This window comes from Buceros rhinoceros, unplaced genomic scaffold (genome assembly GCF_000710305.1).
Source record: "Buceros rhinoceros silvestris isolate BGI_N320 unplaced genomic scaffold, ASM71030v1 scaffold8183, whole genome shotgun sequence".
Taxonomy (NCBI): Eukaryota; Metazoa; Chordata; class Aves; order Bucerotiformes; family Bucerotidae; genus Buceros; species Buceros rhinoceros.
The window spans coordinates 22,600-41,785 of NW_010401780.1; the positions used below are offsets into that span (position 1 = coordinate 22,600).

The window sequence follows — 19,186 nt, forward strand, 5'->3', positions numbered from 1 at the left end:
GTTTATTCATTCATTCATTTGCATAAGTTGTGCTTTGACCTGCCTAGTTCTAGCTCTTTAAAACTCCTGTGCTTTTTCTCACCCAAAGTGAGTGCACCAAACTCTCAAGTTCAGAATCCAAGAGAAAATAAGAGGTGGATCTTGGGCCGATTGATGGCTTAGCTTTGAGAAATAATTGCATTTCAAGCAATTTTAACATCATGTAATATCTTTACTTTTTAGGTGCAAGACCTGACAATGGCACCGAATGAGGGCTGCCTTCAAGCCTCCTTCCTGTAAATCATAGGACCAAACAAGGCGGTGTGATGAACATGCCACTGCATCAAATCTCTGTCATTCCAGCTCAGGATGTTACCTCTTCCAGAGTCTCCAGGTGCAAGACCAAAGAAAAAGAGGAACAGGTACTGTCAGATACACTTGATTTTCACAGGAAGTTACCTAAGTATAAAATGATAGGGGTTATCAGATCAGACCCAATTCTGTTCCAAAGCCCCAATTCCTTGCTGGTTTTAGTGAAGGTGAATGTTACCAAGTTACCTGTTACTCTCGTATTTGCTATTTTAAAACAGCTGGCTGCAAAATTATAGAAATTTTTTTTTTAGTAACTTCTGCAAAATACAATCTATGACCTTCCGTTTTGCACAAAAATTCAAGACAGATAACGATTTTGGATGATGGCTCTAGTATTGCTGTCACAGAAGCTGTTACAGGTGTATTGTACTTTCTAAAAGAAAAATAGTATGAGATGTGACCCCTACACACAACCATGCATCTTGTTTCCTTTCCTCTTGGCAGCATCTAGTAGCCCTGTTGTAGTTCATATTAACTGGAACATCACAAGGAAGGAAAGACACCCGTATCTATACTGCTTGGCTGTTTTCCGGAGATACGATTTATATTTTTAGCTTGGGAGCGTGTATGTGAGTGGAACAATTCTGAAGTCTTGTCATGATGCTAATGAGAATCAGAACACAAAAGTATCTGAAATATCTAATGATTATAAGTTTAATAGAATATAATCAATATGCTACTTAATAGTTTTTAATAGTGTACTTGACAGTCTTCAAATGTCAACCTTCTTTTCCCCTGCCTGGACTGTGTCTCTGATCCAGCTCAAAGACCTTAGAGTGCATCATGCTTTAGTGTACACTGTACTGCACTGAATTTTACACTATCTGTCAGTTCCACAGAAACCTCTTCATGGCTTTTTAGCTTCACTCTGATGTAAAATTAGGTCCAGAGAACATTCACATTATGGTACAACTGCAGGTCTTGTTCCGTGGACTGCTCAGCAATGGTTAATTCTGAGGAGATCTAGGGTGATACTGAGTACAGATGGGGTGTAGGTTAAGTCTGAGGGACTAGAAAGGCACTGTCATGTTACAGAAAGGGATCCACTAAGACTAACTTTGGGTGGGATTAAAGAAGTTGCTTCTGATGTATAAGGATCATCTGCTCTGACGATGCTCCTCACCTGGCAGCTGTATAAATTGCACCTACCAAAGTCACCAGTGAGTCAGTAAAAGTAAATTGTCCCATTGCTGGTTTTTGGAATCTTCTCCTTAGGAACATAGATTAGATTCTAGCCCTTCAGATTCTTAAGCCAGTAGTTAATTGGGCTGGCATGCTGCTGCTTTTGGTTGTCAGGACTAGACAAGAGGTTATCCTCACAGATGAGGTGCTCTAAATCCATAAAGCACCTTGTCTCAGGAGTCTGCTGGATTCTCTGACTTCCCACTTGTTGCATGTAGTTGCCATGTGGGCACTCACTAGGTAAAAGGGCTCTGCTGTTTCTTCCCTTTGGTCCCCTCCCATGTAGAATCTCAGTGCTGAGAGAGAGCAAAACAGCCCCTCTGCAAAATGTAGAGCAGTGCTGTGAATTAGCTACCCTCACCTAGGGTGATGGGGATTAGAAGGCCGACAAGATCAGAAAAACTTGCAGTAACTCTGACCATGCAATGAGCCCAGAAGTGGGAGTCCCAAGGCTCCTTCTAAACCTGTTCTTCATTTCTGATACAGCAACTTCAGTGTTAACAAATCTCCCCTGTGTTTCCTTTATGACAACTAGTTGAAATGTTGATTATCGATTCCCTTGCCAGGCTGCTGTTGTACGTTCATGCCTTGAGACGTTTGAAGCACAACAGAATATTTATTTAAATACGTGAAATATTGCAGAGAAAATAATGGGGACGAGGACTATGAAAGCAATAGATTAGGTTAACCTGGAAACACTTCACGTTTCCCAAGTCTTGCCCTTCCTGTCTCTGTCAGCATATTCATTCATCCCCAAAATGTCCTGTATTATGCCAAACCATGACTGGAACAGCTGGAGCACTGGGTGAACTGCCTGCTGTTCTTGATGCACAACTGTACTGACACTGCGGCTGCTCCTGTGCACGTGAGCCATAGCCTGGCCACATATGCTCTTCCCTGGTCCTGCAAACTGAATTGCTTCTGGTGTTAACCTTTAATGCTGCGTCTAATGAATGAGCTGAAGGGCAGTCAGACTATTAATGTGCTGACTTTGACCAATCCAGTTAAATTTTCGTATTGCATCAGTTAGGACATTCTAGGCTACTTGCTAGTCAGAGTCCCTGTCAACTCCTGGATGCAATCAGAACCCACTGTCCCTGACTATGTTTTGGTAAGGGAGATAGGGTGCAAGAGAAGGAAATTGCAGATTATCACCCTGTATTTTTAATCACTTCAAACTGCCTGTTTTCTGTTTGAGATAGAAACCACTGCAAGATAAAGAGCAGAATGCGGAGTAAGCATGATCCTGTGTAGAGCAAATCTGCTCACCAATTGTAGATGATTTTTGTGCCCTATGTAACATCTGCTGTACAAGAGAAGGACACTGGGTAAAACTGAAGAAGGCGGCATTTGCACTTCAGTTTTGTAACTTGAGTGCAAAGTCAGAGTAACTTCAGTCCTTATATTTCAGTTGCTTAGCTTTCCGTTATGCAACACAGTTCACAGTTATTTCTTCATGTTGTGGATGACCTAGACGTAGTTCTCATGGATTTCTGCAAAAACATGTAAATTAGTTTTTCAGAAGCAAGCGCAACATTTCACAGTTTGATTCAAGTGCCATGATTTTCTTACCTTGCCTTTACTATGTAGTAGAAACACTCCTTACCTTTTCTGTGTAGGAACAACAGTAAGCACCTCAAGCAAATGTGTACATTGTGGTCTTAAAATGTTTTGAGCTGTACAAAGCCACTTGCCAATCTGAGCAAAATCAAACAGATCCCAAACCACACTCAAACCCAATATAACTACTTCAAAGATAAATACGTAGGTTTGCTTTGTAATACTGCTCTGTGTTCTTAGACCAAGTGGGTTGCCAGGTGTGTGCTTTGTAGATTGAGGAAGCTCATGTACGCATCTCCCCTGTGTATTACCAAGCTCTGGCTAAAGCCAGGGTGAATAAAGGTAGAGTGTCAATTAGCAGATGAAATTTTGTCTTGCTTTTGTTCTTGCTATTTCAAACTAGGCCTTGACTTGTCTGTACCTGTACCACAGGAAGTCCTTCAGAGGAAAGTCTCAGGAAGCATGGCAGCAGAAAATGAAGTACCAATGTGCCTAGATAGAGAACTTTGCCAGTCTGTGAAAAATCTGTTATATCCTGTTTGGTTATCTTCTGTAATTATGGATGTGTTTAAGTATCCACATTTGTAGTAGAGATGCAGAGGAAAAATTTTCAAGCTGAACAGTTCAGATCTCTTACTGTTTCCTCTCTTTCATGCTTCTTGACAAGATGTAGCCCTTGTATTTCAGGTTAAGGCTTGACTGATTTTAGTAATAGCTTTCCTTGCTACAACAGCAAATTTTCTGGGCTAATGATTTGTGACTAACCATGGAGAACAGCAGAAAGTCCTTACCACCTTTATCATTACAATCCAGTTTCTCAGACTGGGTGATCTTTAGTTCCTGGGCTTGCTTCATGGCAGATTAACATGGAAGTCTGGCAGATTAACTGTGGAAATCTGGGGCAAAAATCCTACCGAATTTGAAGAGGTGGTAAAAGGCAAAGTTCCCACCTACTATTTCTGTTTTAAGTCCACAGTGTTGTGTATAAATCGTAGAACCTGGTAGATTCAGGTTGGTGTGGTTTTCAAAATTTAAGAAGGTTGAAGACTGTGGTTAACAGCAGTCTTTCTCGAAACTTCTTCCATTTTCCAGTAAAAATGGGGAGGGTCATAAAGAGATTATTACTCTTTTGTTTAACTGAGATGGACTGTTAGCTTTAAGAGCTATTAATAACCATCATTAGCTTCTTACTTATCCTTCTCTAGGAATAGCTTCATACTTACTGATTAAAGGGAGAGCCACTCTGTTGTTTGTGAGATGCTACACCTCTCCCACACCACCCCTCCCATTTGGCACGAAACACACTGGCAGCGATATTCTCTAACGTATCCAAAAGCTAACAGCTCTCAGGATTTGAACTGGATGCCAGGAACTGACACTGGCATGGGGTTGAGGTTTTGCTCTGGTTTTTTGTTACTGCATTGCCTGTTTGAGGGTACACATCAGTCCACTTCGCAATGAAGCACAAGTTCTTATTAAATGTTGCTGCAGTGAGTGAAGCTACCTGAGCAATGGCTTTTACACTGCCCTTCTAAAACTGTGTAACTTCCCAACCGTAGCCTTCTGTGCTATGATCTCTGCAGAGCTCGTAAGCAGATCAGGGATGGACAGGATCAGTGTTTGAATGAGAGATCATGAGATGTTGGTGCAAGTCATTCTGAGTGTGCAGTACTCTTTCTTCTCAGTGGCCTGGACCTAGGAAGCAATACTGAGTTGTCATCAAAGATCACGTAGCATTTATCACAGAAGCAGATGAATGTTCTAGTCAAATTTAAACTTGCTAATTCCACGTGATCAACCAAAACTCCCTTCTGTCCTCTGTTCTAGAGGAACTATCTTGTCTTTCAAGAGCTGTGTATTATTACTGGCTGCTTTGTGCTCAGGAGAGATACTGTGACCATCTCAAACATCTCCAGGTTCTTCTCAAAGCTGTTGACCTGGAGATACTATGAGTATCTAATCTGTCTGGATGAAATTATGGTGAGAGAAGTACGTTGTGCTGCATCTTGCTAATTTTTTTCTGCCTTCTTAATGATCTCTTGCATCCTGTAATAGGAAAGGCACTATGGCATATTGATTCAAATAAGCCATGTCTTACTAGAAAAGCAGGACTTACTTGAAAAAAAAAATAGACCACATTTGCAATAATTTTTAGTCATAGATCAGTAGCACAATATAAAGGTGCATGCTTTACATTGTTGAATCCAGTGTGACACTGAGTGCTGTTATTGGTTTTAAGGTAAGCACTCTGTGACCTTTTCTATTCATTTATTGGACTTTGAGCTGTGAATGTGGGCTCTGACTGGCTGAACTTGATCCAAATATTCAGGCATTTGTAAGGCTGCATGTGTGTTTTGGTTTTGTTTGCTCATTGAACCAAATCATTCGTTAAGCAGCCAGGCTGCAAATCCTTTGAGAATTTTACCCCTGATTATTTTTATACTGAGATTCGTGTGTTTATGTATAGCTACATTGTATATTAACACTGGGCCTGGCATTTTCTCTTTTTAAATCTGCTTTTTGTAGAAATTGGTTAACTATGGAAGAATTTTTGTCTGAGTATCCTTTAAGTCTTCCATGGGAAGCAGAATGTGTCTCCTGCTGCACTGCTTAAAGGCTTAGCCTCAAAGTGGGAATTGCAAAGTCCTTTTCTGATGTTCAAACCATGGCTTTTACTTAGCATGTTTCTCAATAAAGTGTTTCTCGGAATAAGTTGATGTCGCACTTCCCACTTTTTAAGAAGTAGCGATTAGACAGGTTTTTGACAGAGCAGGCAACCTGTGACAGAAGCATCCCTGAAGAGCTGCAGTGAAAATGCTTTCATTTCTGTGGTCTGGGAGAGGTAGGAATATTTCCCAGCCTCGTCATATGACAATATGCCAGATGACTGAGGCAGTTTAACATCCTTCTGAATTGTATCCACGCAGTGATGCTGTCATGCTGAGAGTGTGATGTTTCCGTGGGTAATTTCTGTTCTAAAACAGACATTCTAGTATATGTTCATGTAGGAGCAGGTGCCTGAACTCCAACTCTGATTACCTTTAGCAGGTAAACAGTCTAGTGAGAAGCATTAAGTAGATGGGAAAACTGCTTGAGAAAATGCTTCACACCAGATGCCTCTCTTTTCTACATGGGTGTATTTGTACATGCGTGAACACCATGCTGCTTGTGATCTGTCGTTTTGGTTATTAGGAAAGTTGTTCTTGTGCTTGTCAGGACAACTGAACTGTTAGCTGCATCAAACCCTTCCTGTGCATAGCACTTTGCAGTTGCTTTTGGGTGCCCCAGCGAATGGGCTCTCGTGTGGCTTTGCCTGTTTCTTTACTCCTATAAATGTCTTTGCATCTGGCAGTGGTGTGAGTGCCTGAGTTGCTCCTTCTGCCCTTGCCTGCCTGCCTGCCTGCCTTCTTCCCATGAGCAGTTGCCACCATTCCTACTCCTTACCATCATCAGGGCTTTCTGGCAAGAGCACCCCTAACCTTCCCTTCTGTGATGTACCTGGAAAACTAACAAGAATCACCCAGAGTGCTGCCAGGACTCTATTAAACCAGTGGTCTGGAATTTGGGATTTGTTTGTCTCTTACTGCCCTGCTAGGTGGTCCCTTGGGTGCCTACACTGTCCCTCTTCCCATCTCTGAAGGACAGCTAGTGTTGCTGACTAGCCTTCTAAAAGGCTTCAGGTGTTATGGACAAAAGCTCAGCATCTGGAAGCATTTGTCACTAGATCCTTTAAGATGAATCTTTGTCAGAGTCCCGCTCTGCAGCTGGTTCTGCTGAGCTGGCCCAAAGCTCTGTTGCAGAATGTGGTGGGCACTGGGTGCGTGGAGAGAAGAGGGACCTTCCTCCTGAAGGTAGGCATCGCTTCATCTTGGTTGTGAGGAATGTGCAAAATGCTGTGACCTTCTGGACTCCATTCTGCTCTTTTTTGTGCTTGAGTGCAGAATAGGAAGCTGATCTTCTTAAGCCCTGCTTTTGGAAGCTAGAGGATGCTGCTTCCCAGCAAACCCTGGTGAGTGGTGAAGAGAGGAGACAGGAAGCAGGAGGGAGGGGATGGGGTAGGAGGGAGCTGCTCCTGCTTGAGCAGTCCAAACAAAAAAAAAAAACCTGTATCACACTGTGTGATTCTGCATTGTGTTTGTCTTGGAGTGTGTAGAGCATGTGGGGGAAAGAAGCAGATGGCTTCTGAGTGGAGATGAATTATGAAAGGCAAACTGTGAAAAGTGGTCTCTGAAAGGGATTTGAAGGAGGAGAAAAACTTTTAACAATTTAGTAGACGTAAAAACTAGCAGCAGTTGATATAGCAGGAAAGTTTTGTTCTATGTAGCAATGCTTCAGAGAAGAAACTTTGGAAGTTTCAGGTTTTGCTGTTTGCTTGCAATCAGACTCATTTGTATACAATCTTCTGTTTTGATTCTGATGGCTTATTGCATGCAAACTCCTTGCTTTGGTCTCTCGACTAGAAACTTGGAGTTAATTATTATGATCTGTAGCTGTTGCATTAACCTGAAATTTAAACTGCCTCTCTGATATTAACGCACTCTCTGTCTAGCTTTCACTAGCAGTTCATTTGAACAAACGAGTCATTCTTTGAAAACCATGAGTTTCTAAAAGAAGTGCTGGTGCTGTTTAATTATGCGATAGCCAAGTATGCTTGGGTGGTGGTGTTTTGAAGGTCTGTTGATGTTTCTGGTGTATGTTAATGTGCAACAGCTCTCCATAAAGAGAGCCCTGGATCTGAGCTTGTCATTTTATAGTTTATGTTTTTTTCTGCCCAAAAGCATGCTTGTTTGTCTGATTTCTAATGGGAAGTGTACGTCAACAATGATTGCACAATTTGCTGCATGTGCATATAAATACCTGTGTTGGTGCAGAGTGCCACTGAAATTATTGCAGCTCCACGAAGACACGAGTCAAGGCCCTGATTGTACTTTGCAGTGATTTTCGTTGTCCGGTGACTATACTGTTTCTTTAAAGTGATGCTGTCATGTTCCTGCAAACTGATTTTTAAAAGTTCTTTGTTTATTACAGGTAATTTCTGTAAATGAGCAGATCAGAATTTTTTCTTCATAGTTCGGTATAACGTTTTGCCTCATGCATCAGTGCATAGCGAGTGACTCTTATTCGTTCTTTCAGACACATGTGTTTCTTTACCTGGTGAAATACTTAAAGTAGGTTGGGTTTGGGTTGTTTTGGGCTTTTTCTTTTTTGTTTTATTTAGTGGTTTTTTGAGAGAAGAGCAAAGACTAACAGTGCTGCCGGGGAGTCACGCTGCAGTGTGTTACCCTTAAAGTACTTGAATGTCAGAGTTTTAAAAACTGTGTCTAGCTTTCAAGTTGCTGATTTCCCTTTAAAACCTGCACCCCAGCAGTTTAAGGGTTTAACTTCTGAGAAGTTACACATAGGTTTAGATTTGCACCCCTTGAACTTGGCCTTTATGCCATTTATGAAGAATTCTTCGCAGGAGTGGGGGGAAGTTATTCTTTAGAAACTGCTCCTCCATGCTTTACTGAAATCTAAGCTCATAGGATTATGACCTTCTGAGTCAATAGTCCTCACAACTAGAAACAGAATCCACCTTTGGGATCCATTTAGTTTCTTTTGCTCCCAGAAATAGTAGTCTCTCATCTGCTACTAGACATGTTTCTCTTTGGTAGCAGACATTGCTCCTGTTTTAGGAAGTTGCTTATGGAGATTTTTCATGACAGCCGCAAGTCAAAGCACACTTTTACTACTGAGCAAGCCCAAACACGTGTTCCATGAGGTCAGTGCCTGAAATTCAGAATTTCATATTCTTGGAGTCAAGAACTGAATCTTCACATCTTCAAAGACAAAGGGAAGAATGAGATCACCTATCTGTGGAGGTTCAAGTTATTTACAGCCCAATTCTCTCTTCCAGTAAATACACACTACTTAGATGTTGATGTAAATGAGTAGAAGTGGCCTGTTTATAATTTTTTCATGTGCTTGAACATAGACTGCATCCGATTCCACGTGGACTTAACAACAGGTGGCTGTGTGGGTCAGGATGAGGATTTTCCTCGCGTCTGCAGCATTTGGCTTTACCCCTGTGCTAAGTGAACGCTTTGTGTTTCCACCATATTCTTTAAGGGTGCAGCGTCCGTGGTGTTCCTGGAGGCAAGAGTCTGGGACCATGTCACTACATGCCTTGCACAAACATTATGCATCTGTCAGTGTAACTGCAAGTGTGCATGTTTAGCACAGATGTTCATATACTCAGATCCTATGAGTGTGCTAACAGCTTTTGGTATAATTATAACATTAGAACATTTTTAGTAAGTGTCTAGCTTATGCTTAGGTTTTTCAGGGACCTTATAGTAAAGAAATGGGATGTACATACAAATTTTTCATGTAACCTATTTGAGTCTATATCAAAGGTGGATTTGGAGACCCAGATTTCCAGTGTGCCTTAGTGCCTTGGAGGATAATTGCATTTCCTACTCTTAAGTATGTATACTTTGGAAAAACTAATCCAGATCTCAAGGACACAGAAGTATTTATGACTATCATTAAAAAGTCAATAAGATTCTTTTCTAACTCTCAATTCAAATACACTCTCTGTGTTAACTACAGTTAGTGTGTGGTTGTGTTAATTTAGTTAAGTACATTGTACAAAATATTTTACTAGTATCTTTATCAATGATCTGGATGAGAGGATCAAGCACACCCTCAGTAAGTCTGCGGATGATACCAAGTTGGATGGGTGTGTCGATCTGGGGAGAAAGGCTCCTCGGAAGGATCTGTTCAGGCTGGATCAATAGTCTGAGGCCAAGTGCCAGGTCCTGCCTTTGGGTCACAACAAGCCCCTACAATGTTACAGGCTTGGGGGAGAGTGGCTGGAAAGCTGCCCAGCAGAAAAGGGGCTGGGGGTGTTGGTCAACAGCAACTGAATCTGAGCCAGCAGAGTGCCCAGGTGGCCAAGAAGGCCAATGGCATCCTGGCTCGTGTCAGCAATAGCATAGCCAGCAGCAGTAGGGCAGTGATTGTCCTCCTGTACTTGGCACTGGTGAGGCCACACCTCAAATACTGTGTTCAGTTTTGGGTCACCCACTCCATGAAGGACACTGAGGTGCTGGCACGTGCCCAGAAAAGGGCAACAAAGCTGGTGAAGGATCTGGAGAGCAAGTCTTACGAGAAGCAGCTGAGAGAAGTGGGGTTGTTTATCCTGGAGAAAAGGAGGCTGAGGGGAGACCTTATTACTCTCTACAACTATCTGAAAGGAGGTTGTAGTGAGGTGGGGGTCAATGTGTTCTCCAAAGTAACTAGCGAGAGGATGAGAGGAAATGGCCTCAAGCCACACCAGGGGAGATTCAGGTTGGATATTAGGAAAAATTTGTTTACAGAAAAGGGTGTTAAAGCACTGGAACAGTCTGCCTAGAGAGGTGGTGAAATCTCCATCCCTGGAGGTATTTAAAAGACATATAGATGTGGTGCTGAGGGTCATGGGTTAGTGGTGACCTGCCAGTGCATGGTGAACAGTTGGACTTAAAGGTCTCTTCCAACCAAAATGATTCTGTAATATCTCAATGAACCTGTGAAGTTTTTAGATGAAATTTTGGCTCCATTTTTATTTTTAAAGTACACTCTAAGTTGGTTTTGGTGTGAAAAATTACTTGCTGTTTGACGTTCTTGAATTCATTTATAAGCAGACATTTGTAGTTGTTACCTGTGCTTGACTTGTGCACTTCCAATATGAGATGAAACCTTAGAGATCTGCAATATCTTAATAGAAAATCCAAGACTTGTTTTGCCTTTGCTTTCACCTTCAAGCTTGTTCTTCAAGGAAAAAAAAAGCATATGTGTTTTGGAGAGTATATAGTCCACTCTACAGAGCATAGGGCCAAGAGTTGTCTTTTGGTTGTGATTCTGTTGTGGTTTTGTAACTCCTCCATATCACACTCTTACTGCAAAAACCACAGAGATCTTGTCAATGGGGAGGAAAGTATCACAACCATGTGTTTCTTACTGGTCTTTGAAGTCATTCATTGTTCTGATTACAGGTTCAACATTTACTACAAAGGTCATATTCTAGCTTTATACATTACTAGCAACTGTCTTTGCACAGGTTTGCCTGTGCGTGATATCCACAGCTTTAATAGACCTATTGATCTTCCAGCAAAGGAAACAGGTTTAGGTGGCTTGTTAGCTAATTCCAGCCATTGTCTGCTGCTCCAGGATGTACCAGATTTCTTTCCCAACTTAGAGGTTAAGACTGCCAGTAGAAGTTTGAAGAGGCACACGATGCCTCCCTGAGAGCCGCAGTTATCCCACCACTGTGTGAGGCACCCTTAACAGTGACACTGAGTGGGTCCCCTCCTGGGTGTGTCTGCCTTCTTTCAACACCAGCATCCAGCTGTGTGTGTGCCACTCAGCATCTTCCAGCTCTGTCTCTCCATCTCACATGCTGGCAGTCACCAGTTTAACTACATCATGCTTCAGTTCCTTTGTCTGCGCAGCTGTATCAGGAGAATTGTTCATGTTAGCTAATACATGTAATGGGGTTGAGATTCACAAGAAAAGATACAGAAAGCAGTAAGTGATGTCAATAGGTAGGAAACTTGCAGAACGGATGAGGTGGAAGAAATCCTTGAGATACTGTTCTTAGTGTAGGTGCACTTTTGAATGAATAGTCTCACAGTTACAGTGGTGAACTAGTGGATGTTGAGGGCTGTGTTGTGAATGCTGGACAGCCATGATGGTAGACCAAAAGAGAAGTGACCTCAACTAGCAAGGCCAGCTAGGTGCCATTTCAGCAACAGATGTAGTAGGCTTGAGTGTACACGAAAGTGAGAACCCAGAATAATAATTAGAAACTCCTAAGCGCACTTGAGATCATGGCTCCTGAAGATGTTAATTAGTTGGCTGCAGTTCCTATAAGTGTGGTTAAAGGGACCTGATTTATGAGCCTGGTGAAGAAATGAGTGCAGAAAAGAGAGGTTGTGTGTGGTAGAAATATGTACACTGAGAGGTGTCGACTTTTTTCCTTCAACATATGTTAGTCATGGGAATATTTTGCAAGGAAGTAGTTGATCTTTCTTCTGCTAGTGGAGCTTTGTATTAGACAATTAATTGATTAGTTTTTATAGACCTGTCAAAAATAAAGGTTAAAAGCTTCCCATGTACTGCAAATCTGTGCAAAACATGTTCTTTCTTTGTTCTTCCTTTGAACAAGGATTTTCTGAGCCAATATACTCTCCTTTCTTCTGTATTTGTTCCCTATGAACACAATAAATGAATTAGAAGAATGGCATCCCATGCTGTCCCTTTTTTCAGGACAACTTTTCAGCCAGTACCAGGACTCATTTCAGAGGTAGCTGTCAAGTTTGAGCTTTTGTGAAGCATCTCCCATGCTAGATTCATGCTTCCCTGTGCAGGGATGTTAGCCTCTCTCAACAGAAAAAAGGATGCTTGCTAGAAACAAGAGGCAGGACTACTCTAGTGTTTGGAGTGTGGTTGTACACAAAGGAAAGTTGTAGTTCCATAGTTTGATACAGTCTTTCCAGAGGAGATACAAGCAGGATGTCTAAGTCCTCTGAGACTCTACAGGGACAGGTGTTACACAAGAGAATTCGGGTCCTATCACCTCTGCAGTGTATGTTGATGCCAGACTTCACTGTACAGCCCATGGAAGTGACTAGTCTACAATATATTTTTGTTTTTTCCTTTTTAGCTTTTCTTTTCTCTTCTTGTACTATATTTTAAATCCCACAACCCCATGTTGATCAGACTTAAGAATTTGATGCCAATCTGTAAAAGAAGTATGAGATTATCCTTTTCCTAGGATTTAGAGAGAGGAACCTAAAAAAATGATGAAGTGATTTCTGGATTGTTCAGTCCGAAACACCACTGTATGTTTCCTTCAGCAAATGATACTTTTTGGCTTCAGTTTTTATGCCTAACAACAGTGAAAAACATTTGACTGATCCCAGAGAATAGGAGAGTTGTTGGTTGGTTGTTCTTTTTTTCTGCAGTCACGTTTACTGTAATGCAGTAAGCACTGAAAGCACATTAGTTGCATCAAGATTACAGGTCAGGCTCATATGCAACCAAGTGAAACTTCCACTAATTTTTGCATCTTAATTTCTCTGAGCTGGTTGCTCTAACAGCAGTTAAACAGCTTCATTTCACAAGAAATGTTGCAATGTGACTTCCCCTTTGGCTGCTGACAAGCATCAGGTACTCCAGAGACACTGGAGTTACCGTATCATCCATAGGCAGAAATGTGAAAGTTATTCCTAAATAGGATGTTTCTGTTTTCAGACACCAAGGCTGGGACATTTGGGAAAAGGGAAACACAGCTACTTTGTACCTGTGAACTTTAAACCATAGCTGGTTTAAGTTAAGTGCTTAAATGGGAAGCACAAGTGTATTTAATGGAAACATTTGCAAATTAGGGCCACTGGGTACTGCCAGCGTTAATTTGTGCTTAAACTAATATAAGATACCCTCTCCCCTCACAGCTGGGACAAGAACTGAACTGGTTCTGCTCTGTGATTAATATGAAAAACTTGACTATTGGGCTTATATTGCTTCAAATTGCCAACTAAAAAAAAATCTGTATTATCATACCGTGATGAAGTTCATGTGGAAGAGAGAAAGGCAGGTTGGAATACAGGCTAAATAATAAAAAAAAATAAGCTATTTTTTATGTAATGTTTTAATATGCAAAGCAGAACATAGCTATCTAAAAGAAGTATATATTCATGTATTTCTAGGCACTGGTAGTAAAGGGCTGATTGTCCTGCCTCGTAACTGAAGTCAGCAGCATAAAAGCAGCACCTCTCACCCTCACACCCTTTCCCGTCAGTCTAGTTGAGAATGGCTTGCTTTATTTTAATGACTCCTTTGAAGTTTGTGATGTTGAAAGCCAGCAGGGATGGCCACATCTGACTCGTAATGACCTGTAGTACGGGAGTAACTAGATGCAGTGTATGTTAAACCCATAACTCATGGTATTTGGAAGAGGCACTTTAGCCTCCAAGCTTGACTTGAAGAGTGAATCTTACTCCATAGTTTGTTTCCATGTCAACCACCATCACAGTTTACGGAAACCACACATAACTTCTGTTTGGGTTTTTTTAATTCTGAGTTTTTCTGGCTTCAGCTCCCAGCTGTTCTTGGTGTGACTCTTTCTCCATTAATTGAAACAAGCTCTTTAAATTGTGCTTTTGGACTTAGCAGTGTGTTATGAACGAATGAGTTCATCCACTTTTTAGATAAATTTACAGATAAATTTTTTTAATCTCTCCTAGCAGGGTGTTTCCTACAGCCTTGAAAGTGTCTGGGGCAAGTGAGGGATGGAAAGAAAGCCTTTTCAACCCCCTCTGCTCTTGCCTTTAGGGTTTTGGTGGTGTTCCAGTTGTTGTCGTCCACGTACCTACCGTGATAGTGTCACACTTTGGAGGGGAACCTCATCTCCTCCTCCTGTAATGCAGGAGTGAATGGCATTGATCCTGTCCTCAAACACCATTCAGGTTCTTGTCTCCAGCTGTCACTTCACTGCAACTTCCTAAATCCTTTACTGCATTCCTGTTTTGTAGGCTAAAGCCTGTGTAACTTGCCGCTACAGCCTGTGTCACTGTGATTTGGTGGAAGTAAACTGCAGGTTTAGTACAGGGGGTTTTGCCTCAAATTTCAGATGCTCGTTGCCTGTGAAGTGGCTGTAAGCCTCATTGTATTTACCACCCTGCTAAGCTTTGTGTCACCTGTAACTGGCAGCAACTTTCCTATGTATTTTTTTTAAATTAATTTCCAGATTGTTATTGAAAATCTTGACTAATGCCTGGCTTAGCACCAAACTTGTGGAACAAGCAGGAACACCTTCATTTGGTTTTGACAAGGCCAACTTCAGATGTGTCAGGAGTCAGGTCTTCACTATTTAACATGTTTTCTATTGATATAATTTGTTCCATTTTTAGATGGAAACATTTGGGTGGAGAAATAAAAAGGAATGTTCAATCATATGAGACATAGTAAAGGTGGGAGTTTTGATGAGCTAAAACAGAGTACTAGGCAGATGTTAATAGGAAGCAATAGGCTGGCAAAAAAAAGAAAAAAAAACCAGATGGGGCAAGCATGTCTGCAGCAAGACAGTGCTTTCTCCTATTGCATCGTGAGCTCGGTTGGTGTGAGGTGTGCTTCTTCTGCAAGAGTTAGCGGAGGGTGGTAATGGGCCCCAGTATTGGGGCCTTCTTTTATGCTGCTAGTTCTGTGTGTTTTGGAGCCTCAGTAAACGATACCATTCTGAAAGATGCTTTCTAATGGCTCCTAGAATGAACTGACTGATGCATAGGAGCTTGCAGTTTCCATAGGAGACTGAGCCTTTGCCATGAATGAAGCTAAGGAGAGACAGCCTGCATGGCTGGGCTGCCTTGTCTCCCTCAGAGCTTCGGTTCCCACTGTGGTGTGTCCTGCCATGCTGTTTTGCTCTTATTTTTTTTCTGCTTACCTATAAACTTCTGTTTCCTTTGAATGAGGATACAGCAAAGAGCAGTGCTGTTGCTCCTAGGTTTATGAGCATTTTGAATGCCTCCCAGTCCACCCAATCTCACACCAAATAGGACTGGTGGCAGCTGCTTATCTCCTGAAAGTGTTCCCAGCTTTAGCCCTTGTCCAGCCCTGCTACTCTGCCTTCCAAATGCCAGGAGTCGCCCCACTGCCCCTGGGAGAGGTCAGGAATATGTCTTGAACGTGCTAGATGTCAACTCTAGATCCAAATACATTCAGCTGTTCTGATACTTGGATCTAAATGTTTTAGCAACTTGGTTGCTTTTGGTCTGACCTTTGTGACACAAGCCCACCTGTTAATCAGGTAGCAGGTAGCTAATAATTGAAAGAGCCCTGAAGTTCCTTAAAGGCTTCTTTTTTATCTCTCCTTACCTCTGATGCTACAGCTATTAATTTAACAGAATTACTTTAAAAGTGCCATTTCCCAGTACCTCATCAAGCCAAAGCCAGTTATCTTTTCTCTGGTCTCCCCTGAAATGCACTCTCACAATTTATCCTCTTCCAGAAAATGTCCACCATGGTCTCTCTGCTCACACGTCCACCGGCAATTCGGCAATTCGGCAGCAGGCTCTGGTACCCCCATGCCGTCTGCCTCCAAGGGTGATGTGGGGGTAGCCAACTGGAACACAAGAAGTAGATTGTTGAAATCCCTTTTTAAGACTGACTTCTGTCTGGCTGCCTGCAGTAAACCTAGCGAAGGCACACACAAGTCTCAATGGATTGGGGAGTGAAGAAAGGCAGATGAGATCAACCCATTTTTATGGCCTTGCTGTTTTTCAGTTCAGTCAATAAGACAGAAATAACTGTAAAGTCTGGGATTCTGGTTTATAACCAGAGTTTTGGGGAGCGTTTACTGCAGAGTCCTGACCTTCACATCTGTTGCATCCTTTCTGGTGAATTCTTCTTGTGCAATATTTAGGTGGGTTTTAGCTATCATGAGTTGTGCATATGGGGTTGTTGGTTTGGTTTTTGGGTTTTTTTTTGGAGGAACTTTGGAGGAAGTACTTAAGAGTTCCTCTTCACAAGAAAGTTCTGGTTTTTACTTTTTTCTTAGATTTCTCAAGTTTTTGTGAAAGTGTGTTAACTAGTTCCTGCACGTGCAGTCTTGTTGGGCTGAACTTGTGTGAAATCCACTGTTCTGAACTTGACTATATTTTCTGAGGAAAGATGGAAGAACAAAGGGCCAAAACTGTGTATGTGAGGAGAAATAAAACCATTTAGAAAGTTCAATATGCCCCTTAGTTGCTTGGCTTTTTCAATTCATAGAATCTTAGAATCATTTAGATTGGGAAATACCTTTAAGTGCTACCAACCCATTTTTCTCTAGTCTGAAATGCTTTTTGTGGATTTGGTTTGATTTTTTTTTTTTAGCAGTCAATCTTTTAATGTTTTTTGAAAAATTCTTCACACCATATTGTATTACCCCACTTGTGTTTTGTAGGTGTGTTAGCATTTGAAGTATTTGAATTAAGCACAGGCAGCAGCCAAAAGTCAGCTCCTACCTGCAGGCACTGCTATCTTTCTGCCTGTTCCATGGAAGCATGGGATGTTGTGGGGTATTTGTTAACGCTTGCTACAGAGTTCAGATACTGGTGCTAATTTCATTTAAAATAGGTATTATAGCCTCAGTTCTTCTTTCCACTGTGAAATTTGCATAGGCTGGAAGAAACATCTGTTGGATCAAAGTCTGTTAGCTCCTTCATTATGTTCCTGATTGCCAAGACTCTCTCCAGCCTTTTTTGTTTGGAAAAAGTCTGGTAGTAACACTGGATCTGCACAGCCTGCAGTATTTCACAAGCGAGGGAGGAGCAGTGCAGTGCTTGCACCAGCATGATTATGCGAATTCACGGACAGGAAATGCTGCTTGGCATTTAACATCTCCTTATCTTGTCTTCCCCCCTTTTCGCTTTTGCTATCCAAATTGGTTCTTTCTTCCCTCCGCCTTCCTTTGGGATTAGACCTGGGAAATATCCATCAGCTACTCCCAGGCAGTACCAGCTGAGATGGTCACAAAAAAGGTGCTTGTGCAGGCAGAAACTTGGGAGAGATTGTAATGAGCTAAAAATGTGATATAAATTGTCCCTGATTTGTGACTAACCTGTGGCCAGAGAGGAACATAAGTGCCCATCCCTCTGAGGGTGTATCTGCTGCTTGAGCTGCACTGCAGAGAAATTACCTGCTTTGCTATCATTATTTTACTGATCGGGGATAACTAATCTTTCTTGTACTGCAAGTTTCAGTTCAGAATGGTTGGGTTTATTTTCACCCAGACATCAAAGAAGTTCTGATTGGCAGCTCGGAAATTTGCGTAAGGTCTGAAAGGAGGATTTATAGGAAACGAGCAGATGGTCTACTAGAGAATTTCCCCAGGAGGTTGCAGTTATTTAAAAATGGGAGAAACTAAATAGACTGTACAAAATTTGACTGTAAAATTAACTGGCCAGCCAGTAGCTAAGTACTTAACTAAAATGATTGAGCTTGGCTCCTAGCATAAGCATGTAATGAAGGGATGTGTCTGCGAGCTGATGCCACATATGTTATTTCAAGTTTCATATAATAGATGCGCGTGTATGAAAGGTGATTTTTGCCATGCACAGTTCTTGCTGTGGTGAGGGCTCTCCTGCATCTCCTCCTTTCACAGTTTCAATATGATTGTTCAGGCATGCAGGAGAATGCTACAAAATGCTGTTCATTTTAAATGAAATATAAAGCTGTTCAGTAGAACACCTTTAATTTTTAAACTGATCTTTTTAGCCTCATAAACATAAGAATTAGCATTGGTTAAATTCCAGTATTTGATTAAATAGTCAGTAATTTAATATTTGAGAGAAAAAAACCAATAAATTGCTTTATTTTGAGGATGCAAGACTCAAGAGCATGTTAACTCTAAGTAGTCAAATATCACATGTCATTTTAAAAAAGCCATGAACTTATGTCACTTTGGAGTTGTTTGACGTGTGGCTTTAGACTTTCAATATCCAGGTTTTCAATGTGGACTTTTTCCTGAGACTGCAATACATAGAAATTGGGGGATTTGTGTATGGGTGGGTGTTTTTAAGTGGACAGTCAGGTTTTTGATGCAAACCCAACCATTTCGGATGTTACATTAATGAACAGGTGAATCCAGAAAGCAATTGAGTTCATTATTCTTTTAAAAGTTAGGAAAATACCTTTTTATTATTTGATTTGCTATGAAGGACCCTTTTCAAAAGACAGATAGGCTTTAATTCTCTCATGTTATGCTTTCAATTGATACCCAATGGAGAGAATTGTCTGAAATAATAAAAAGGATTTAATTACGCTCATCTGTTTGTGTTGCGGTTTGTTTCTCCCAGAAACTTACTCATAACATGTGGTGTCATGGGAGTAGTCCTGTGGGCCACCTGCAGACATAGTTTTGCTGAGTGTCCCTTGGTGTAATGCTGGCACATCAGGTAATTATACTGAATTTCTCATCCAGATGCTGTGTTTGCATAACTCTACATAATTGTAGTAATAGATCTATTGAATTTAGAAACCAACCTTCATAACCTTTGACCTAACCTCCTGAAGTACAAAGAGGAAGAGC

At 41.4% G+C, this 19,186-nt stretch overlaps 1 protein-coding gene across 2 annotated transcripts in view; it reads left to right on the forward strand.

Moving 5' to 3' along the window:
* The first annotated feature begins 220 nt into the window (after positions 1–220).
* MARCH8 (membrane-associated ring finger (C3HC4) 8, E3 ubiquitin protein ligase) overlaps positions 221–19,186 on the forward strand; it is a 75,371-nt gene continuing 56,405 nt past the window's right edge. The window contains exon 1 of one of the 2 annotated variants that reach the window (XM_010132381.1): positions 221–401. In XM_010132381.1, the coding sequence (XP_010130683.1) occupies positions 306–401 (96 nt within the window). In that variant the 5' untranslated portion in view covers positions 221–305. The remainder of the gene's footprint in view (positions 402–19,186) is intronic. The other variant, XM_010132380.1, reaches the window with a different exon arrangement.